General features: G+C 39.2%; 1 protein-coding gene across 2 annotated transcripts in view; it reads left to right on the top strand.

The window, feature by feature from the left end:
* Positions 1-20938, top strand: part of LRP1B (LDL receptor related protein 1B) — a 741350-nt gene that overhangs the window by 685569 nt on the left and 34843 nt on the right. For both annotated transcript variants that reach the window (XM_068949290.1, XM_068949291.1), the window contains 4 exons: positions 4416-4532; positions 6956-7129; positions 9240-9365; positions 17453-17617. In XM_068949290.1, the coding sequence (XP_068805391.1) occupies positions 4416-4532; positions 6956-7129; positions 9240-9365; positions 17453-17617 (582 nt within the window). The remainder of the gene's footprint in view (positions 1-4415; positions 4533-6955; positions 7130-9239; positions 9366-17452; positions 17618-20938) is intronic.

Raw genomic sequence — 20938 nt, 5'->3', positions numbered from 1 at the left:
CTCCTCTCCTTCCTTCCATCTGTCTATAGCCAATTAATTTATGACCTTAAGAAGAGAATTTTTGCTGTTATGTATAATTTCTTTTGGTGTATTTTTTTTCTGACTCACCTACTTACATAAATAGGAAAAGAAATACTTTTGTCCCATTCTTATAAAAAAATATATTATAACTTCAAAAGCTGCGAATTAAATTATTTTATGGTTCAAGTATTTTTACAGGCTGGAGCTTTTGACATGACTTAAAATGGCGTTTTAATCATTTAAGCATCCTCTAGTGAAACATGGACTGCTTGATTTAGCTATTGCAGTTACTGCTGAGAGGCTGGGTAGTCACAATGTTATCTATCTTTTATTCTCATTTTTGCTCTCACTCACTGTCTCAGTCTCTCTCCATATATATATACACACACAATAAATATTACTATTTAAGTCTTGCAACACTTTCAGCCTATTTCAAGTAAAATAATCCTAATTTTAATTCTGTAATATTTATTATATATCACAGAATGTTTTATGTTGGAAGGGACCTCTGGAGGTCATCTAGTCCAACCTCCCTGCTCAAGCAGGATTGCCCAGAGCATGTTTCCCAGGATCACATCCAGATGGGTTTTGAATATCTCCAGGGAAGGAGGCTCCACTACCTCTCTGGGCAACCTGTTCCAGTGCTCTGTCACCCTCACAAGAAAGAAGTTCTTCCTCAGGTTCAGATGGAACTTCCTGTGGTTCAGTTTGTGCCCGTTGCCTCTTGTCCTGTTGCTGGGCACCACGGAGAAGAGTCTGGCCTCATCCTCTTGGCACTCCCCCTTCAGATACTTGTACATGTTGATGAGATCGCCTTTCAGTCTTCTCTTCTCCAGGCTGAACAGGCCCAGCTCTTGCAGTCTTTCTTCATAGGAGAGATGCTCCAGTCCCCTCATCATCTTTGTAGCCCTCCGCTGGACTCTCTGCAGTAGCACCATGTCTCTCTTGTCCTGGGGAGCCCAGAACTGGACACAGTACTCCAGGGGAGGCCTCACCAGGGCTGAGGAGAGGGGCAGGATCACCTCCCTCCACCTGCTGGCAACACTCTGCCTAATGCACCCCAGGATCCCATTGGCCTTCTTGGCCACAAGGGCGCATTGCTGGCTCATGTTTAACTTGTTGTCCACCAGCACTCCCAGGTCCTTCTCTGCAGAGCTGCTTTCCAGCAGGTCAACCCCCAGCCTGTCCTGCTGCATGGGGTTGCTCCTCCCCAGGGGCAGGACCCTGCACTTGTCTTTGAGTTTCATGAGGTTCCTCTCCGCCCATCTCTCCAGCCTCTCCAGGTCCCTCTGAATGGCAGCACAGTCTTCTGCTGTGTCAGCCACTCCCCTCAGTTTAGTATCATCAGCAAACTTGCTGAGGGTGCACTCTGTCCCTTCCTCCAGGTCACTGATGAATACATTGAACAAGACTGGACCCAGGACTGACCCCTGGGGGACACCACTAGCCACAGGCCTCCAACTTGACTCTGCACCATTCACCACAACCCTCTGAGCTCGGCCATCCAGCCAGTTCTCAAGCCACCTCACCATCCACTCATCTAGCCCACACTTCCTGAGCTTACCTAGGAGGATGTGATGGGAGACAGTGTCAAAAGCCTTGCTGAAGTCCAGGTAGACAAGATCCACTGCTCTGCCCTCATCTACCCAGCCAGTCATTCCATCATAGAAGGCTATCAGATTGGTCAAGCATGATTTCCCTTTGGTGAATCCATGCTGCCTACTCCTGATCACCTTCTTGTCCTCCAGATGCTTAGTGATGACCTTCAGGAGGAGCTGTTCCATCACCTTTCCAGGGATGGAACACTGGGGTGACACTGGCTTTCTTCCAGTCCTCAGGCACCTCTCCTGATCTCCAGGACCTTTCCAAGATGATGGAGAGTGGCCTAGCAATAACATCCGCCAGCTCCCGCAGCACTCATGGGTGCATCCCATCAGGGCCCATGGATTTATGGATGTCCAGTTTGGACAAAAGATCTCTAACCTGATCCTCCTCCACCAAGGGAGAGTCTTCCTTTCTCCAGCCTTCCTCTCTTGTCCCCAGGGTCTGGAATTCCTGAGGACTGGCCTTAGCAGTGAAGACTGAAGCAAAGGCAACATTCAATAACTCTGCCTTCTCTATATCCTTTGTTACCAGGGCACCCGCCCCATTCAGCGGCGGGCCCATGTTTTCCCTAGTCTTCCTTTTGCTGTGGATGTATTTGAAGAAGCCCTTCTTGTTGTCCTTGACATCCCTTGCCAGATTTAATTCCAACTGGGCCTTAGCCTTCCTTGTCACATCCCTGCACACTCTGACAACGTCCCTGTATTCCTCCCAAGTGGCCTGTCCCCTTTTCCACATTCTGTGTAGTTCCTTCTTCTGTTGGAGTTTTGCCAGGAGTTCCTTGCTCATCCATGCAGGTCTCCTGCCCGCTTTGCTCGACTTCTTACTCAGAGGGATGCACTGATCTTGAGCCTGGAGGAAGTGATACTTGAATATTAACCAGCTTTCTTGGACCCCTCTTCCTTCTAGGGCCCTACCCCATGAGATTCCCCCTAAGTAGGTCCCTGAAGAGGCCAAAGTTAGCTCTCCTGAAGTCCAGCGTTGCAATCCTACTTATTGCCCTGCTCCCTCCTCGCAGGATCCTGAACTCCACCATCTCATGGTCACTGCAGCCAAGGCTGCCCCCAACCTTCACATCTCCAACTAGACCTTCTTTGTTCGTTAGTACAAGGTTTAGCATTGCACCTCTCCTTGTTGGCGTCTCCACCACCTGGGTCAAGAAATTATCATCAGTGCTCTGCAGGAACCTCTTTGACTGTTTGTGTCTAGCTGTGCTGTCTTCCCAGCAGATGTCAGGGTGGTTGAAGTCCCCCAGGAGAACCAGGGCCTGTGATCGTGAGGCTACTTCCAGCTGTCTGTAGAAGGCCTCATCGACGACTTCTTCCTGATCAGGTGGCCTGTAGTAAACCCCCACCACCATGTCACCCATTTTAGCCTGCCCTTTAAAAATCCTTACCCATAGGCTCTCCACTTGCTCTTCATCCACCCCTAGGCACAGCTCCACACATTCTAGTTGCTCCCTCACATAAAGAGCAACTCCACCACCTCGCCTTCCTGCCTGTCTTTCCTAAAAAGCACATAGCCATCCATGACAGCATTCCAGTCATGTGAACTATCCCACCATGTCTCTGTAACGGCAATGAGATCATGGCCCTGTGACCGCACACAGATCTCTAACTCTTCCTGTTTATTCCCCATGCTTCGTGCATTGGTATACAGGCATTTCAGAGAGCTGGTCAAGCATGTAAGGAGAGGTGCAAGAGGATCCTCCATAGCCATGTTCCATGCTGTCTCCCCTGGCTGCGTGCACCCGCTGGAGGCATCCTGACTTGAGTGGTGTTTTACTGACTCCCCTGTCACTATACCACTCCCCTTCCCCCATCTTGCCTAGTTTAAAGCCCTCCTTACCGGGCTGGCCAATCTGTTGGCAAAGACGCGCGTGCTCTGCTTGGTAAGCTGGATCCCATCTCTCCCCATCAGCTGTTGATCTTCAAACAGGGTTCCATGGTCATAGAAACCAAAACCCTGCTGCCAACACCAGTGGCGCAGCCAGTTGTTCACTTGGAAAACTAGTCTCCTCCTCCTCCCATCCTTTCCCCTCCCAGGCAAGATTGAGGAGAAAACGACTTGGGCTCCCAGACCCTTAACCACTATTCCCAGAGCTCTGAAGTCCCGTTTGATGGTTTCCAATTTGCCTTTCGTGTCATTAGCGCCCACATGGAAGAGCAGCAGAGGGTAGTAGTCTGATGCATGGACAAGCCTTGGCAGTCTTTCCATGACATCTCATATTCGAACCCCTGGCAGGCAGTAAACCTCTCTGGACAAGAGGTCAGGTTGGCAGATAGGTGCCTCTGTCCCCTGCAGCAGGGAGTCACCCACAACAATCACTCGCCACTTCTTCCGGGTGTTCCTGCACGGCACAGGGTCAAACATCAGATATGAAGTATTGATGACCAGAAAAAGAAAAAACCAGGAAAATATATACATGCGGAAACAGCGTAGATTAGGAAGACTATCAAATCTGAATGACTTGCAGTTCTCAGCACATAGTCACACTGATGCTACTGCTTAGAAATCTATCGACTTCAATAGATTTTGTTTTGTAGAGCAAAAAGATTAGATTCCATATTCTCACCTGGTATATGCTCCTGCCTGCTGAGGATTCAAAAAGTATTGGCCTAAGTTAGAGAAACTGGTTGACTCAAGTTGAAGGTTTAAACAGAAGATGTTACATTCTTTTCAGTTTCTGTCATGTTTCCTCATCTTCACCATTTTCTGTATTCTACAAATATGAAGGATAAGAAAATGTTTAGTACATAACAATGTGTATTTTGAAATTTTTTTCTTTGTAGGTCTTGTAGTTGACCAGTTCAGTCAGCGTTTGTTCTGGGCTGATTTTGAATTATCTGTTATTGGCAGCGTTCTTTTTGATGGTTCTGATTCAGTTGTGTCTGTGAGCACTAAACAAGGTATGAAGAACTTTTATGTAACAACATTCCTATTTTATTTTATTTGGATGAATTTACGTGATTCAGAGAAACTCTTTAAGCAAAAATCAATGATTATTAAAAAGTAATATTCATTGCTTTTTTTTCAGCTAATACTTTAGATATTATCTAAAGAGATCGATATTTAAGTTTTTAGATAATCTTTGAGTGAACAGTGATAGGGTGATATGTGCAGCTCTCCAATACTCTTATCTAATTATTAGCTTAGGTAATACAATATTTCCGTTGTGTTTAATACCTATGTTTGGCCTCATTTGGATTTACATGGCAATAGGAGGACCTTGAGTAGGTAGAAGTTGGAGCTGTCTGCATTGCACAGGAATTATATAACTTACAGATCAATTGACCTGAACCAGTTCTGGGAAAAATAATGGATATGGTATTCAGGATAGTAAACAACCACATAGTACTAAAAAAATGAAAATCAGGAAAGGGTATTTTGTAATCAGGAAAGTACTTTTTGGTCTAGCAAACTTTTTTAGAGTAAGTTTGCATGTTGACTTTTAAATAATTTGGTAATCTAATAATATGTTACATTATTGTATGAAACTTAGATGAAAAAGAATGAAAGAGAGCACATTAAATAGGTTCAAAATGGGAAAGCAGTCTGCTCTTGGGAAATGCTCAGTGGGCAGATGGTAGTGGAATTTCATTGGGATGATACTACATCAGGTGCTAAGGAGTGTTTTTAACCAGTGATTCACCTGGGGGTTCTGGAAAAATTCTCCCTCAATGGAAATTAAGCAAGATCAGATTTAAATCATCTTATTCCAGTTTTGATAACATTTTACATCATATCTTGGATTAAAATACATGGAAGGTATTTATCTAGTGAAGGATGGCTTTGATGAATGAGGGGATCTGATCACCATCTACTATAACGCAAAATCACACTATGCAGATGTCTGCTGTAAGGTTTTAGAAGACAGTGAATGCTCCTAATATTCCTGCTTGCGCCTCCTTCAGTTATAGGATTTAAAAGTGCCTGGGTTACAATCCAGCACAAAAACAAGACACAGCAGTAAGAAAGTTTGTGGCTGACAGAAAGATTGATTTGTGGCTGACAGAAAGATTGACAGAGTATCCTAGGTTGAGTTTTAATATATCTTAATAGTAATTTGTGTTTTAGGAATAAATGGGAGTTTATTCTTCAAGAGGAAAAAGAACAGGCACAAGAGTATTACTAAACAGGAAAATGCATATAAGGTGACAGCTTTAAAAATAATCTCTAGCACAGTAGGGCTGTACTACTCTGTACCAAAGCCAGCAATCTGGGGCTTTATAAATGGGCAAGTAATAAGTAGAGACTTTTTTACTTCGATAAGTAAGTGATAAGTATCATTTCATATGCAAATACAAGATCAGTAATGTGACGTTTCCTTTTGTTGGCTGTCAACATTTTTAGCAACTGTGGAATAATTAGAGAAGATGCACAAAAGAAAAAATTGCAGAGTTTAGAAGTCATTTTGCAATGAGACTTAAGAACTTTCACCCATTTAATTAAACAAGTATAAAATAATGAAGTGGAGTTCATGAATAATTTTATAGATACAAAATACTGAGCACTAAGCATTGATAATAGAATGGAAAACCAGTAGAAAGGCAGGCTGAAAATTGAAACTAAATGCAAGTTAAAAATAAAACTCATTTTCACAGTGAAGGTGGATAATAATAGGAGTACGGTATCACAGGCAATGATAGGTTCTGTTTCCTTATGTCTTCAAATCAAGAAGAGATGTATCTCTGAAAAAGAAGCTTTAGTTAGAAGCTATTGGCTTGTTACATGAGTAGAATTTCACAGCTGAAATCTTACAGCCTGTCCTGCATAGAAAATTGAAGTATGATATCTAGTGGGCACACCTAGCTCTTAAAAATGAGGAACAATAGAGCTCTAGCATCTTCATTAATTTACTATAGTTATGAATTAAAATAAATGTAGTATATAAATTAGTATATCTGACACATGCTAAGAAGAAACAGTGGTAAAGAAGTGTTTTATCAGAATAATTTTTTCTATGTACAGCAAAATAATCTCTATTTTGTCATGTATAGCAGTTACTTGTAGTTAAAATGTCTGCAGTTACAGATGGTTTTTTTTAGTCCTTACAGTAGGGCTTCCCTACTTTTCAGTATTCAACCAGTCACTGAGGCTGAAATGGGGGAAAACTAATACCAAACTAGAGATTTTAGTTGCTTGCAGCATGAAAAGATTTCCTTTTAAAAATACTGCTTTTTACAAGACAATCTTTGTGGATATAAACCAAGCTGTCTAAGTAATAGTGTCTTTTAGCTTGTAATTGCAGTGCAATTTAAGTTATTATTAAAATAAAGTTGTTTATTATTTAAATATGAATATATTTATGTATTATTCATTTTTATTTAAGGTTTATTGCATCCACATAGAATTGACATTTTTGAAGATTACATATATGGAGCAGGTCCCAAGAATGGTGCATTTAGAGTACACAAATTTGGCAGGAGCCTTGTAGAATATCTAAGTGTGGCTGCTGATAAAGCAAAAAGTGCCTTGATTTTTCATCGCTTCAAACAAATAGACTGTGAGTAATCGTAATTACTTTAAACTAAGTATGGAGTAAATTCGACTCAGGAAAAAAAAACCTTAAAAGTAACCAACAATGGAAAAATATGAAACAGAGCCTTATGGTACGAACTGAAAATAGATTTAGTCCTATTTCATTATATAGTTTAATTTTTTTGATATATGTTCTCCCATTTGAAAAGACATTGGACGAATGGTTACCTCGTGCATCTGCGCTCTAAATGAAGTATTAAAAAAAAAATTAACAGCTGCATGCAAAAACTTATAGTCGCAACCAGATGCTAATTTTTCTTCGTATTACCAATAAATCTCTCACCATTTGCAAAATTATTAATGTAATTAGAACTGGTTTTAGTTAATGAACATGAAAGTTTGAATTCTATAATAGTATTCCAAAACCATTTCTCATTAATACATTGTTTTTCATTATAAAAACACTCAGTGATTTATAAATACATTTATAAATAATAGCTTACTGAGAAAAATACTTCATTTGCTGTGGAGCACAAAACTTACGTACTTTTTTTGAGAAAGCCAAAATAAATGACGCCTCTGATGGAAATTGCTGTTGAGTGTAAGATTTGTACAGTAAGACAGGGGGCAGCGGTGAGATTAGAAATTGAAGCTTGCAGTGTCCAGTGTTGGTGACCCCAGAGGTGGAACGGAGAGAAGAGTCCCATCTGTACTCACGGTCCGTGTACTGGCTGAGAGAAGGAGGTGGCGGTTGCTCTCCACTGCAGGGCAGGAGACCAAGAGGGGCAGGATGCAAGGGCATGCGATGTTTTCCTCAGGTGGCTGGGTGACTGACTGATGCATCTTCCCTTAACTGATCACTAGATATAGGATAACAAATGAAGGATCATATCGACAGGACTATGTTGTGTGGGGATTTTTTGCCTTCAGTAATGCGTCTTAACGGTTACTGTAAAAGTCTGTCCCCACACCATGCGCAGTACGCGTATGGTGCGTGCATGCCTGTGACTAGGATATAAAACTGGCCCTTTTTGTTCCATCTGGAGTAGAAACATATACATCCTGTGAGTACTGAGCAAAGATACTGGAGCTGACTGAAAGTTAAAGATGGACTGAATTTTTGTCAAAATACTAAGGTGAATCTTCCACTTGAAAAAGCCGAGCTGAGTTCTGAAGCAGCTGTCGGCCTTCTGGTTCCACGCGTGGTGAAGGAGAGCCACTCACCCGTGCTACTCGTGTGACAGGACACTTGAGCAGCGGCACTGAGCTGTATCATTCCTCCCAGGAGCTGCCGTGCAGGCTTGCGCCACTGTGGAGCATAGCTCAGCGAGGCCTTTATTTAGCCAGGTGGTAGCAGACCTGCCCAGGAAGCAGACAGAAGTACTGACCGCTAGTGAGAAGGCAGACGAACGCATACCTGAGAAAGGTATCTAGAAATATCAATAATATTTTTGAGGGACCTCAAGCTGCCCTTTTTACTTCAAACGAGTGAATTGAGTGAAGTTGTACTCCTAGATCGGTTTCTAAGTCCTTGCCGAATTCTGTGGTGCGGTCTAGTCCGCACTGTTACCGCTCAGAAAGCGTGAGGGTATCAGTTTTGCCTAGCACTGGCAAATACAGCACTGGCATGTGTGTTAACTCAGCTGGAAGAGTGAAGCTTTCTATGATCTCAACATCATTGTCTTCAGCAGCTAAAATTTCTGAAAATATTTCAGCCAAATACAGATCTTCCTGCGGTCAGTCAGTAGCTGATAAAATCATAGTAAAAGCTAGCAAAGTAAAATGAGAGATGTAGGATGAGCAGAGTTAATGAAAATTGCAGTCTCAAGAATGAATGCTGTTGCAGTGAACGTTTAGAGGTTAAATAAAAATAATTCTGTTAGCACCAAAAGCCAGTGTTTACTTCTTGAATGTCTTGCTTTAACATTTTTGAAGTTGTTGTTACTGGAATAAACTCTATGTTGGTATGTGTCTTGCACTGCCACTTGAGTGAATGTGTTCAATGACTTTAGGCTGTTGATGCCAGAAGTGTATCATAATTATTTATATCTATTTATTCTTTTTTTTTCCAATTCTGTAGCACAGTGTAATTATAAACAAGATAATCTTTTATATATTTTTCTCTTCTCAAACAGTGCCTAATCCATGCTTGGGCCAGACATGTGAATTCATTTGTTTACTCAACCCTTCTGGTGCAACATGTGCATGTCCAGAAGGAAAATCATTGGTCAATGGAACATGCATTGATCTGAACCTGCTAGGTGAGTATTGAAAACTGCATGGGAAACAGAAATTAAGAATCGATCAGTTTTTTTCATGGCAAAAGGCTAGGCTGTCTGTGGGTCAGTTCCATGAAGCTGTTCAACATACCTGTTACTTATCTGAAATGGAAAGTAAATAGTGAAGAAGCAAATACCTCATTCAAAAAGCTGTTTTTATTCATCAAAATGAAGAATGAAGTATCAGACTGAACTGATATTAGATGGTATTCATTTTTAGAAATGTAGTGTTAGACACAAGAAACTAGACTTTGTGGTAGCATATCTACTTAATTATTACTATATTTTAGGAAAAATAAAGAATGTGACTTTGGAAGAAAGACTGTTAAATGCTTAAAGTTATTCCCACTGTAGTTAAGGCCAAACCTAATGAGTTAGATGGTTAGCCAACTGGAATTGATTTTTGGTCAGCTTGAATTTTAAAATTTCCAGAAAGTAGGATTTCTCATGTGTATGAAAAGTCAGAATGCATCAGAACGTCCCTCTGATGTTTAATTCTAGGCTCAGAGATTGAAGTGATCTATATTTTGGTGAGATCCTTAGTATTTAAACTGCTCAATTTAGTAATTTAATGAATTTAAATGAAATGTCATCATTCCATTTTGTGGGGGAAATGTCACCTATTAAAGACTTCCTAATCTTTAAATGATGAATTAATCTAACAGTGTTTAAATGTTTTATGATGTGGGATTAATAAAACTTTTCTTGACTAGCAATATTTCTTTTTCTGTTTCAAGAAATCTACAATTTTTAAGAATAGTTTATAGAGCAAAACAGTATTACAGAGCTTGTCCTACATAACAAACCCATTCATCTTTTTGCTTAAGTAGGAGTACATGTATGCATTGCATTTACATCAGCACCAACTTTTATATGTACTACACCACGTGTACTGCACTAGCAAAAATATAATAAATGAAAACTTAATTATGGTTCCTCTGTGGCTGAATAGCTATCAATGTGAGTTTATACAATAGCTATACAATTCTACAGTAGTTTTACAATTTCTACTGTTAGGGGAGAAATGATGTCACTGAACCAGATATAGTACAAAACGTAAGTATACTCTACAAGATTTGTAATTCTTAAGACAAAGTCGGTCTAAACACCCTGTGCTACGGAGAATATCTACCCTTACTGCTCCTTCAAGTACCAGACATTTGTTTATCCGAGATAGAAACTGTTCTGCATGGCTACCTCTGACTTGTCATCAGGAAATGATGAAATGCAACAGAGATTTTTCTGCTGATGCTATACTACCTACAATTTATTAAAAATAGCCCACAGTTACTATTCTGGTATTGAAGAAAGGACAAATAAAAGAATGCTGTTTTTTTGCTGGTGACTGGTAGTAGTTTGAACCCATAGTTTCAGAACTGTTACAGTTTTACTTGTGGGGTAAGAGATTATGCCATGGTAGAGCTTTCAGGACGTTATGTTTTTATTAAAGAAATATCTGGAGACTCTTAGATTATTTTTCTGTTGTATTTATATAGATACACAGGAAATACCTAGAGAAAGCAGTCTGAATATATTGATATTTTCTGGTATCTTCCCACAATGGTGATATCTGTTATACCTTTTTACAGGTTACTGCATAAATGTTTCTTAGTTTTCTGATAAAAAATATATTTCTAGTATTGTCTAGCATTGTTTTTTTCTTATAAATTTTCCTCTACTGACTGTAGATTGCAGGTTTGGTAGCCTCACAGATTACATATGAACAGACACTAACCTCAGCATCATAGCATACTACCGAGTATACGTTTTTGCACTCTTTTGACATTTATGAAAAAGTATGAAATGGGTTTAAAACGTTTGTTTCATGCTACTTAGCACACTCTAGCCTCCAAGGATCAGCAGAGATCCTGGCGAGATCAGAGTCAACCTCAAGGTCAGCATCTTGAGTGAACATGGATAATAATTACTGGTAGACTGACAAACCACTTGCGCTTACTAGGTTTCTAAGAGCCTCTAAACAAGAGACATCATGCAAATTTGTAGTCAATGCCTTTTCTAACTGAAGATCGAGTTGTAAAACAGATTCTCTTCCTTTAAAAAGTTATACCGAGAGAAATATTGAGTAAAAAATGGAAGACAGCCGTACTGTGCTTTTCTGATAAAAAGCTACAAAATGCCTGTGAAAAACCCCAAACTGCATACATTGAACTTCTTAAAATCTTGCATTATATTTTCTTCTTTGTCTCAGAGCATTTTTGGCAAAGTGATAGAAGTCAGTAACCCAAAACAGTCAAGATCATATCAAAATTGTAGAATATTGATCCAGCTGTAATCCAAGATTGCATAGTGATATTTTATGTCAATTTCTGCAATAAAATTCTGATTCAAAGTCAGTTGAAAGATCCTTGTTGTTTTCAGTGGTCTTCTGATTAGACCTTAAAAGAGTGAAGTCCAGGAGATCTTCATCGGAAGCAGTACTATCTGTGAAACTCTTTTTAAATGGTTTTGTTGCTGGTTTCCTCATAATACAGTAATTGTACTTCAAATTGACAGTAGATGTATCATAATAATATATATATGCAATTTTTTCTATTTGAAAATACACAGCCACTAATTTACAGATCTGGAAACTCAACTTCTTAAGTCTCTCTTAGCGGTCTTTATTTATATACTAATAGAAGTGATATGTACTTGAACAGTAACTATTCAAAGTTACATAACAAGCCACATAGTTTCATGAATTAGTAGTATTTATGAGTATCAAAAACCAGTGTGACTATACTTTGATTTTTCAATAATATATAATCCAGGTCATCATAGTAAACAGTATTTTATCAAACATCTGTAAGAGTTTTATTTTTAGTGTCTCTAAGTGGTTTTGGTTTTTAAAAATGTAGTAATGAAGTTACTAGTAGATTTCAGTTGTACCATTTTGGCTCTGTTATCTACAGTTTCCAGTTTATCTCAAGTACTGGCCCTGAGGAGAGTCAGTGTTTGAAGACTTCATTTTGACAATGCCTTTTTCTCTATCCCTCTGAAACATGCAGGCCAACAAATAATGATTATTTTCAAGAAATGGTGTTCTTTCCATTAATGTGACATATTTCATTTTGGTGTGGTTTTTTGCAAGACCATTGTGAAAAAGCCTTGCATGCTTTGTACAACTTAATAGTGGATTGGTGACTGGGAAGTTGCTTTGTTTCTTGCAACTATGACCCAAAAAGTGACTCAGACTCTGGAGTCTGGGGTTCATTGAATTTTTTTTAACAAAACAAAATTGAGGTAAATTTCAAATTCTGCATAGTAGCACTACTGACTTGATCTATCAAACTGATTTTTCTTTGTAAGTCCTGTGTGAAAATTTCTAAATACTGAATGCCCAGTAGCTTTCTGTAAGAATGAATCCAGATTGCTCCAGACAGCTGCTTTACCAGCAACTGTTATAACTGATTAAAACAGAGTTTTTTGGTTTTGTTTGGTTTTTTTCAAGCCAGAGTTATTGCAACATGTGTGTCATTCTGAATGAGATTCAGAATGTTTTTAGAACAAAATAAAAACTAGTTCCTGTTTATTCTTAGATAAGCTTTCACCTCTTTTTTCCAGAGCTGATTATGCCTGACAGAGGACCATGTTTTTTCTAATTTATGTATTGACTGCAACAGGCATGACTTTTTCAGTTCAGAAGCTATTCTTTGGTTTTTAAATGGGTAGGATACCACTTTATATTTCCAAAAGAAGCCTGTGGATTTTTACGCATTTGGTTTATTATATCTAATTATCTGTGACACAAAGAAGCTAAATATGTTATCGGGAGGATGAAAGTGAAAAGGGAGATTTGCACTGGAAGGAGACGGTGTGTATCACAGCTGAATGAGCAAGAGTAATGGAATGCTTCCAAGAGTTCAGTATTTTGGAGCTGAACGTTTATCACTTTCATTTTAGGAAAGGGATATTTGTCCTCTCTTGGCTGGATGAAAAGCCTGAGAAAAATTACAAAGGCTCAGATATGATGTTGCTTCTGAAAACAGATGAAACATTTAATTTATTGTGGTATTTCCTGCAGCACATTTCTGTGGGGACTTGCCCATTTCACACTGAAACTGCAGGCAGACCAAATGCTCTGTGTGGGGATATGGAAGTTAATCCCTACATACTTTCCTTTTCACCCACAAATACTGCCCCAGGGAGCTTTACGTAGCAAAAGCTATGGCAGTTCAATCCATGCTATCTTTTGATTTCTGTGCTGCTTTCAGTCTTTTTTGATAGCAAATGGAACGGTGGTCAGACACAGAAAGCTCCTTCCTGTTTGAAAGAATCTTTTGGTTACGGCTATATCTTCTGTGTTTACAATGGGGATATACTGTTGGGACTGATATTTTCCCAGAACAAAAAAAGGTGTTAAATTACAGCAGGGTTTTGGTTAGTTTTTCTCATTGTGCATCCTTTTTTAACACTTCTACGTGTGGGATTGTAAAGTAAATGGATTTTTTTTAAGCAAAATATGTGTAGGGCAAACAAATAGTCTTCAAAGAGGAGGATCTTTCTTACAGCATTCGGACAAAATTTGGAGATTGCAACTTCTAATAAGTCTTGGCATATGGAGAATTGACAGATAGTAGAGGCCTCTTATGGAGGGACAGAAAGAGTTATACAGCCTTACCAGAACTTGAGAACTCTGTACTAGTCTCTTGAATGAGTGCATTCAGCTTAGTAAATATAACTACACATTTCTCTTCAGGGTAGGAAAGAGCAAATACCTTTATGCCACCTGAGAAGAGTATTTTTCACTATGCGGAGGAAAACTGTTCTTGTCCCAATGAGTATATTTCATTAACCTTTTATTCAATAGCATCATCTTTCCAATAAGCTGCTAGTCTAGAAATCAGTGGATCTCTCAGAGGACAAAATAGCAAAAAGTAAGGTGTATTTTGCTCAAGAAAGAAAGGATTTTTATAGAAATACCAATGAAAGAAATGTATATATGTGTTTGGAGGAGAGGGATGGAATATCAAAAAAGTGAACAAGTAAAGATGGAAGTATCAGTAGACTTCAGAAAGTTTTGCATTGCTGCTTTTTCAGTATTTTCTCTGTGTAAAAATTTTTATTTTCAGTTAGAGGAAAGTGGCAAAGATTGAGCAAATAGGCTTTAAGTTCATTAATATTAAGTATCAAACATTTATATCAGGAAGAACAGCATAAGAAAAAGAGCAAATCAAAGTTATTCTGTTCTTTATTGAAGAAATACTAAGACTGAAGTAGACAAACCAAGGCAGCAGAAGACAAAATACCAGAGTAGGAGAGAATATATAAAATTACATGACCTATAACCCTTTACTTTCTTTGATGTCAGATTCAGTAGCTAGAATATTAGCCAATAGTTTAGCAAGTAAAATTATTTGCTTCTGACTTTTCAATAATTAAATACCGATAATTAAATACAACTGAGAGGTGTTTGAGTTGGAGTTCCAGCAAGGTCTGACCAATGTTGACTTTATTCAAGATAGAAACATTTCTTTGTTCCAACAGGGTGTACTTACTAGAGGGGTTCTCAGCTCTTCTGAAGCCTTTCTTCACTAATTCAAATTAAGAGTATTCAGCTTTTCATAACTGTTCTTCTGTGTTTCTCTCCTGTAATCTTTTTTCTTCCTATCTTCTGCTAAAGGACTATTATGTTCCTTTTCTTCCATGCAAAGGTATCTGATTCCTTTTGTGCTCAATTGATGTGAATCAGCAAAAGTAATTTGATTCTTGTATCTACTTCCAAACAACAAAACAGCAGCATTAAAACTCTTATATTGTAATCTCTAACACAGTATTTGAAAACTAGCTTATTCATTACATCTTCCAGTCTTATTCCTTAGCTTACTTAAAGTCTAAAATTGTTGTAGAAACTTTTCCTTGATTGTTTCATATTTAAGTCATATTTAAATTCTTGAATTTAAGTCATATTTAAATTCTTGAATTTAAAATGTTTAATTGAGGGGAAAACAGAGAATTTTAAGAATTCTATGATGATACAAAATATTACAGCCTTTCCTATTTTTCTTTCTCATTTCTTTCTCAGAAACTCAGAAAAGTATAGGACATGAGTTTCCCAATCTTTGAAAGCCAATTGGATTAGAAAAGCTTTACTATAGGCAATTTTTGGCCCAGTATATTTTTATTCAGTTTTTACTAAGCTCTGCTCTATAAACTCATGAGTAAAACAGATAAGATAGGCCAAAAAAAAAAAAGTGCTTCTGTCCAATAAGATATGCTACATTCTTCATTTAAACAGCTTCTATAATGAGCAACTGAAGAGTGGTTCATGGAACATCAAAGGATTTAATGAACCTCCTAAATAAATAAAATACTGAGGCATCTTCAGACTCCCAAATACAAAGTAGCTTTGTTACAACAGACTTTTATATCCAAGGTGGATACCAAAAAAATAAACACCATATGGCATTTCATATTTTTATTCTAAACATCTGAACTAATGAGTTTTGTATAATCACATTTTCTGCCAGTCAGTCCCTTGCAATAGCTTCTAGATTTGTTGTCTAGCTTAATCTGCAAGAGGTGTAGTGGTCTCAAGGATGGTAGGTTCCCACGAGACTTGCGTAAGCGGGTTGCTCGTAGCGGGGAGCAGCAAGGGCAAGACTGCTGCATGGTCGGAGCTGCAGTGACAGTGGGTCCAGCACGGTGCAGGGCCGCTACCTGCGTCCTGGTGACGAGGCAGGTCTGAGGTCAAGGCAGGAGGTGAGGTCCGTGGCGTGGGGTGCGCACCTATGTGGCCAGGCCAGGATGTGGCTGCAAGCGTAGCTCCCCTGGGGACCAAAGGAGAGGGCCTGAGCTTAAAGGCAGCTCACAAGCAAAAGGCAGGGAAGGCCCCTGCTTCTTGCAGGTCTTTTCACTGCAGTTCAATCCCGAGTTGCGCTTCTGCACCATCTCAGCTCTCGTCTTGACGACAGGCAGCCAAACTCCTATGAGGAAGGGCGTATGCAGGACCCAGAGAGGTAGAAAAGAGGAACTTAGGTTACTCTGAAGGAAAGGCTGCTGCAAAAGCTCAGTTATATTACTGGACTCTACAGAGCCTGTGCTTGAAAGAACAATTCTCAGTGCCTTCCTCACAGTTAGAACTGGCCTTATGAACGCGATGACTTGGCCGCAAAACCTTAGCTTGAGGATAGCAGACTTCCCTAAATCCAGCGCTTGAGAAGCGACTTGTTTCTCTAAACAGCAGGAGTAAGAGTCAGCATGCGCGTATAGGAGAAAGTATAGGAGAAGAAGGATGCCTGTACTCTTTTGCGTACGTTGTTTAACTGAAACAGATGAATTCAGCAAAAATCAGCGTTACTGGTGGATCTATTACTGAATAGATGTTTGCATTGTCCATCAGTGTTTGCATTGTCCGTCTTGTTAAAAGGGCATGTAGGTTCAACTGCTGGATTAGTTAGGCAGCAGTCTGGCCTCACAGCATTCATTTTGTTATGTGAGAAATGAAAGACCTTATTATTAAAAGCATAATGTGGGCTGAAAAGGTGCTTGTCTGTTTCTTTAGGATTACAATTATTTGGATGTTTGAGCATTGTATGCGTGCTATTCTGTAATTAATTTCTTGTTGGTGTCACTGAGTGACTGTATTTCTTGTTCACTGAAATGAATAGAGATTTATTTCTCATAGTGTTTCCAAGACAGGCACAGCTTTAATTGAAAATAGCTTTATGAAAAGATTGAATCTAGGCTACTCAGAATTTGTGGCAGCACCTTCATAAGCACTCAGTGAAGGCACAGCAGCAGGCAGTCAGTGTCTTTCGTGCAGGAGAGTGTGCAGTGTCCGGCGTACAGGAGAGCGTGCTGCCACTCGCTCAGCCCAGTCTGGAGCTCCTGACAGCCTTTCCAAGGAGGGGCTTATGGTCACCGAAAGGTATCTTTTGTCTAATGCTGTGGAATCAGCAGTAACACTTTGCTCTCTTTATTTTGAAAAGTGATCCTCCCCCCCCCCTCAATTACAGGGAACTGTAGAGCTATTTAAAATGTACCGAAGTTTTGGTTTGCCAGTTACCTGAAACAGAATTGTTGAAATTATTGAAAAGTCCAGTAATCTCTGTGTGTTTTTACTGCAGATGATACATGTAAACTGACCTGCGAAAATGGAGGAAAGTGCATAATAAACGAGAAGGGTGATCCCCGATGCCACTGTTGGCCAAGCTATTCAGGTGAACGATGTGAAACGAACCACTGTTACAATTACTGTCAGAATGGAGGAACCTGTGGAGCCTCCGTCCTTGGTAAATACTTCTGTGCAGCTTTAGGGTGTTGTTACAACGACCTTAATCCAAGTGTTTGAATTTATTCCTTGCTTGTAATGTTTTTTCCTCTTTGTAGCTTCTTTCCTTTGTCTAAGTATAAACTATATGCAATATAACAGTATATACTATACACATACTTTATACTAAATAGTGCTTGTTATTCACGTATCTCAGTGTTTGAGCAGAAATAAATTACATCTCACAAAAGGGAGCATGCAAATATTCATTATGAAGACACAAATGTTGAGATATAGAAAGAGAATTGTAAGGAGACTTAAGTCCAAAGCCTAACCACACCTAGAGGCCAAACCCCCCACAAACCTTGCTCTCTGTTTATCTAAATTCTACCTCAAATTTTTTAGGTGCTACTGCTAAAGCATTAGGTGCTATTGGGAATACACATAGACATATTTCCTTAAACTACAGAGTTGTGTGACCTCAGTCTTTTACCTATGTCCTATTAGAATTCATAAAATTAGGCATTTTCCTCATGTGTGTCTCAGGAAAATTTGGTTGATCAGAATTCAAATCCTTTGTTTGCTTGAAGGAATTTGAAATCACGTCTCTTATCTTCAGGGAGATTATCCGAAGTGCCAAGCCAAAGACATTTGCGAGCTGAGCTTTGTCCCTTACATGTAGGCTGTTATAGCTTGTATAATGTATTAAGCAGTGTTTGGGCTAGAGAGAGAAAGTGTGATAAGAAGTACTCTATAACTTAGTAATTATGTGAGAAAGGGGAAGCTTGAATTTTCCGCTCCAAGGAATATTTAAATATTTGATTCATAGTGGAACCGCTAGAGGGGGAGTTTGAAATCTGGTCTCTTCTTCTCAGAGAAGTCTATCACCTGCTGAAGATGGTGTGAATCATTTCCTCATGTGTGATGAAAATAACAACATCTCTGCAAGAAAAGTACAGGCACTTGACCTTAGAAGAGGAGTTTGTAACTGTTTATCACAAATGGAGGGAGACAGCTCCCTGCAATATGGAATTATGTGTCTTAGTCTCTGTGACTGGGGGTTGCAGTGTAGATCTCAGCGTTTCTTTTTAATTAGCTTAACTTATTTAGTTTAGTTATTTAATTTCCCTGGTTGTACTGGCTTCTGTGGATCCTTACCTTCTTCCTACCATTTCACCTAATGAGATGTGATGGTAAAAATCCAAGTGAATCCAAATCTAGTAATCTATTGTGTGCCAAGTGAAGCATTCTTCAATTCTGAATCATTTTGGGTTAGTAATGCTGTTTATAGTGAATATCAGTAATAATGACTATGTATTAGAGAATGAGAGTTATTTGTAGTTGATATTGATCAGTTTTACTTGAAGCTGCTTCTAACAGCTTATGGAACTACTGACAGAAATATTAACCTGGGATTTTTATCAATTTAGTGAGATCAATACGTGTTTAGTGAGGATGTGCAAGTGAATGAAAGACACACAGGTGATTTAAATGAAGCTTCACTGTCACCTGAAGAGAGGATATTTACTCCTACTTCTCTGTGTATCTGGCGTTTAGTTGATACTTTCATGGGGTTATAACGCATTATAAAACTAATAACTTAGCTCCTATAAATCAGCTCACTTGTGAATCCTGCAGAGACTTCAGGGTTTTCTTCCTCTGGGCAGCAACCATGGAACTCACTGACTTCTAGCAGCTGCTTCTTTCTTTACTAGGCGACTAACAGTTGCTGTCGTCGCATACCTATTCTGTATCCTGAACATTTTTTTTTTTTCCCCTGCAAAATACAGCCTCTAAAATCTTTCTGCTTTGCTGGATGGCATAATTAGCATAGTAGGTTTGGTCCCCAGGGAATGAAAGAGAGATAAGGGCATATCCTACAATATATTTCTGCTGGATTATTATTATCTGCTGTGCAGGGCTTGAACATTCAGACATTATCCTTATTTCTGCTTGGTCTCAAAAAGACAAATGTACCTGCTCCAAAAGCGCACAAGGAGAGCCAGCACTCATGTGACCACAATCCACACTCCACTGTCTGACTGTCTGATTCGGGGAATCCAAACCTTTAACTGCTTCAGAAGTTGATTGTACCACGCCTGGCCAAAAGATGTCAAGCCTCTGTGAGCTGAGACAAGCATAGAGCGATTCTTGCTCATTACCAAAGGAGAATTGGGTCTTAAAAGTTGCAGCTGCTACCCCTACATACAGAGAGGGCACCTCACTCCTAAGTCCATCTGATGTCAAAAATGCTGATGACTTTTACCGGACATACCTGCTCAAATGAATATACTTTTGCCATGCTGTGTCCCCTTTTCCAGTTTGATCAACGTTTTAGTAATCGTATTTCAAGTTAACTGGACCTCACATCTGCCATTTTCAATTCATGAATGTAACTATACCTTGGAGCCAATGCCATAACTTCTGTGTGCTGGAGATGTGGGAGAAAAGACCATGGATCTTTCTAAATCAAGATGACTGCATCCAGCATTCTTGATAAAATTTTCAAATGGATTCCTGTCTCATCTTCCTTGCAAGTCTTGCCCCTGGACCCTATAAATATTCTATTGAGAAGAAATCTCTATTTCTTATCAGGCTGTATTTCTTATCTATATCAGGCCATAAATCCTGTCCTCCCGAAACAAACTACCATGTCAGCAAGATGTCCCCATATCCTAGTTTAATCTAATCCATGGTATACTACAGTCATTGCGTATCTAATAAGAGAAAGCTAAACTGAACACCTCAAAGGCACCAAATACCTGCAAACTATTAACTCAGTAAAGTTGATTTTATAATTCCTCAAGTATTTTTGCAACAACAGTTTCCTTTTTTTGCTAAAATATACCACTGAGCTGAACGTTGTTCACTCAGTGTACTCAGTCAGTGCACATTCAGCGGCAACGGCTGCACATACAATTCAGTTTGGACTGAGGATGCTAAAACCAGAACAGACCAGCATTCACTCACTTCCTTCCCATTAGCTGAGCCTTCAAGAGAGAGCTGATCTGCTTTGTCGGATTCACGTGAGAGTCATTACTATACACGTTGCTTTAATGTTGCGCGTTGCAGCAATTAGGAATGTATAGATTCTGTATTACCAAGAATTCCTCTATTTTTCCTTCAGGGTGGTAGAACTTAAGCATTATATTAAGTGCTCAGATTTCAAATATTGCATCCTGTAATATTTGGTACATTAGGTACATTGAATAATTTTTTTGTGTAGAGAATTCTTTCATATCTGGAAAGTACAAAATTACTATGTAAATTAAGTCAGCCCAATCCCATTTTAATTTGTTTTACTATACTAGCCCTATCTGTGCATACCAGCTCCCATATGAAA

The sequence above is a fragment of the Struthio camelus genome, chromosome 6, assembly GCF_040807025.1.
Source record: "Struthio camelus isolate bStrCam1 chromosome 6, bStrCam1.hap1, whole genome shotgun sequence".
Taxonomy (NCBI): domain Eukaryota; kingdom Metazoa; phylum Chordata; class Aves; order Struthioniformes; family Struthionidae; genus Struthio; species Struthio camelus.
This window is presented reverse-complemented; position numbering and strand designations above follow the sequence as displayed.